The sequence below is a fragment of the Plasmodium reichenowi genome, chromosome 8 (genome assembly GCF_001601855.1).
Source record: "Plasmodium reichenowi strain SY57 chromosome 8, whole genome shotgun sequence".
Lineage (NCBI taxonomy): Eukaryota > Apicomplexa > Aconoidasida > Haemosporida > Plasmodiidae > Plasmodium > Plasmodium reichenowi.
Genome location: NC_033653.1, coordinates 250,563 through 254,484, shown reverse-complemented (window position 1 = coordinate 254,484; position 3,922 = coordinate 250,563). Strand labels below are relative to the sequence as shown.

The 3,922-nt window shown below is 17.1% G+C and overlaps 2 protein-coding genes across 2 annotated transcripts in view; one reads left to right on the top strand and one right to left on the bottom strand.

The window, feature by feature from the left end:
* Positions 1 to 540, bottom strand: part of PRSY57_0806600 (gas41-like protein) — a gene marked incomplete at both ends in the record, with an annotated part of 1,541 nt that extends 1,001 nt beyond the window's left edge. Inside the window, 3 exons of the mRNA XM_020114709.1 lie at positions 82 to 214; positions 339 to 415; position 540. Of these exons, the coding sequence (XP_019970549.1) occupies positions 82 to 214; positions 339 to 415; position 540 (211 nt within the window). Of the gene's footprint in view, positions 215 to 338; positions 416 to 539 lie in introns of the transcript that reaches the window.
* A 1,139-nt stretch (positions 541 to 1,679) lies between these two features.
* On the top strand, positions 1,680 to 2,819 carry PRSY57_0806500 (hypothetical protein; the record flags this gene model as incomplete). Its single annotated transcript, XM_012907006.2, has 1 exon — positions 1,680 to 2,819. One exon carries the CDS (start codon positions 1,680 to 1,682, stop codon positions 2,817 to 2,819), a length of 1,140 nt encoding a protein of 379 aa, XP_012762460.2.
* Between the last annotated feature and the right edge of the window lie 1,103 nt (positions 2,820 to 3,922).

Here is a 3,922-nt window from a genome sequence, read left to right as displayed (position 1 = left end):
AAAAAAAAAAAAAACTAGCTTTTATCATAAAACATTATGACCTGTTCATAACATCAAAATATTATTAAAATATGTTCTTACCTCTTTTAGGGTACATAAAGGAAGGATCTAATTCAAAAACTACTTTACTAACAATAAGAGAAATGTCAGTAGATTCAGGACACCTTACTAAGCATGTCCATTTATGTGTCATATTACCATATTTTTTTTTTTCCTAAAATGTATTAAAATAAAAGAAAAAATTTAAGAAGAATGGTTATATATAAAAAACATGGAAAAAAAAAAATATATATATATATATATATATATATGTATGTTTCCTTTTTTTTTATTATCACCTGAGGAGATAATAAAAATGCGTACGTTCCAACCACCAAAGGTTTTATTAACTTAACGTTTTGCATTCGATTCTCCACTGAATGAAAAATTAAAAGAGTTAAGATATGTTTATAAAAAAAAAAAAAAAAAAAAAATGTATGCAATCTTATTATTTTTATAAGTTTATATTTTCTCTGTTATTCAAATTTTTGTTCTATTACTTTTTATAGTAGTTCATTTATATATGATCATAAAATAAATATTTCACCCTTAAATTCGAAAGAAGTAATTTGTTATATTCATTATCATCCTACAGACTTTTGCATATTATTATGAAAAATAGATACAATAAAAAGAAAAAGAAAGAGAAATAAGGTAAAATAAAATAAAAATAAGAAAATATAAAATACAATAGTATAAATATATAAAATAATATAATATATAAACAAAGGTATATATTTATTAATACAAAATATTTAATTAATATTATATTCTTTACTCAAATAATCAGTTGTGTAAATATATATAATAATACATATGTTATGATGAATCCTATTTTATTCTTTGATTAAAATATAAAAAGATAATTTATATATTTTTATAAGATAATAAAAAATATAAAGATTAATACTTAAAAGAATATATATAATATAAACATATAAATATATGTATATATATATATATATATATATATATATATATATATATTATTATAATGTTTACTATATTTTTTATATATTCGTATGTATTACATATTTTTTATTATATATAAATATGTATATAAAAAAAAATATCTAATGTATAATATATATATATATTTAAAATTTTCACACTTTACAAAATAATATAATAATATCAACATCAACGTTTTAAAAGAGAGGAGGGCATATATTGCTTTATTTATTCATACATATAAATATATATATATATATATATATATATATATATATATATATATATATATATATGTATATATGTATATATATATTTATTTATTTATTTATTATTTATTAGTATTCTTTTTTTTATTTTATTGTTCCCTCCCAACCTTTAATACATATACTAAATATGTATATATTTATATGTTAAGAATATTTGAAGTATGATAAATTATGCTAATGATTTTTTTTAGAGTTGGCTACTAGTGCTACGCCCCCTTGATGAACATTTTACATTAAGGCTAATAATATATATATATATATATATATATATATATATATATATTATATATATTTAAAAAATATATTTTTTGTTGAGTCACATAAATACATATACATATATACATAAATACATATACATATATACATACATATATATATATATGTTTATGTTTATGCTTGAAAGAACATTGTTTTTGTATTATGAAGCAGGGTCTATGTAAAAGGCTAACATTGTTGGTGTCCTTAAATATATTAATATTTATAATGGTTAACTCCAATTTTTGTAGTTTTGGTTTTATAATAAATAGGAATGAAGTAATGAAAGGTACCAGTATAATAATAGATAATATGAAGAAGAAGCAGAGGAGGGAAAAAAGGAATAATTTTGGATGTGTGAATTGTTTTATTTTAAGAAATAACAAAATAATATGTGAAAAAAAGGAAGAGAAGAATAAGAAAATAAATATGAAAAGAATATATTTGTTTGACAGAAGTGTCGATAAAGTGAGTGGTCATTTTTTACAAGACAGAGGATTATTTATAGAAGCTGACAAGAAGATGAAAATTATAGAAGAGATAGAAAAGATGACAAAATTAGAATATAAAAATGTGGAAAAATATTTGAATGTATTAAGTGAGAATGATGTATATGAAGAAGTAATAAATCATAAATTTTACATGTATAAAAAAAATAATGAAAAAGAAAAACATGATAAGTTAATAAAAATACAAGAATTTTTAAATCCATTTATAATAAATTTGAGAAAAAAAAAAGCAAAAGAAAAAGTTGAATATTTAATAGCTTGTATTATAAAAGGTGTAAATATAGATGAAGTAATAACAGAAATGTTTAAAAGAAAAATTATTGATATTTATGTATTAACGTTTATCGATGATAAAATTATTGAAGCACATACCAAATTATTAAAAGATGAGAAATTAAATAATAAAGATGAACAAATGAGTATATCTGAAAAAATATTAAGAACATTAAAAGATCGTATTATAGCTCAACAAAAATTAAATAAAAAAGGAACCTTTGTATTTACAAGATTATTATTCTTATCATCTACATTAAATATTAATGAAGATAGAAAATCAATGATTAAATCTATGATTAATACAATTGAACAATTGGAAGAATTTGAATTATATTTATTAGACGCTCTAGAATATGCACATGAAAATGATAAATTACAAAAATATATTCCACACATGGAACTCCTTCTAAATGCATGTAAGCAGGTAAATCCTGTGTATAATCAGACCTTAAATAAACAAAGTGAAAATATTGGGTTCTTTCCAGAAAGTGTTGATCCTTCCAATTTAAAAAATTTTTAATAAACACAAAATAAATAAATAAATAAATAAATAAATATATGTAATATATATATATTATACATATATTATATATATATATATATATGTGTCCATGCTTATCATTATTTTATACATATGTGAAATCTCTTCTATAAGATCAATTTTATAATCGCTTCTTTTCAAAAGCCTATTTCTAATTCTTTATCTACTTTTTTTTGTAAGTGTTATTTTTTTTTTTTTGTGCCCTTTTTATTCATACATATGTAAAAAAAAATATATATATAAAAAAAAATATATATATAAAAAAAAATATATATATATAAAAAAATATATATATAAAAAAAAATATATATATATTATATTACATTATATTATATATTTATAGTTTTTCTTTTTCTTTTTTTTTTTTTTTTTTTTTTTTTTCACAATTTTATACTTCCATTTTAGTGTGCAGTCCTTTATTTACAAAAAAAAAATTAAAATCATTTTAAAAATGTATTTTTTTTTAAATATATTTAAATAAATATGATTAAAGAATATCTATATAATTATATATGTTGAGATGATGACCTTTGATGATAAAAATGAGGCGTTTTATTTTATATTGTTTTTTTTAGTTAATTTTTCTTATATTACATTATATTATTTATTTTTAATTTTTTTTTTTTTTTTTCTTCTATTAAAGAATGTGAAAAAATTATATATATATATATAAAATATATATGTATAATATTATTATAAAAGAATATATATTTTGTATATATATATATATAATTATATATATATAATAAATGAAGGGGAACAAAATTTATATATAATAGAAAAGAAGGGTAAACTTGGGCTAGCTACATAATCATAATATTATTATAATATATATAATTATATATATATATATATATATTATATATATTAATATATTTTTGAATTATAAAATATAAGTAAAAAAAAATGTAGTTATGAAATTATTAATATTATAATAATATATTATTATATATATATATATATATATATATATATATAAAGATATAAAAAAAGAATATTGTTAAAAGCAAAGCACAAATATGCATGTAGATATAAAATAATGAAATGAATAATATTTGAGAAGAAAAAAAAAAAAAAAAAAA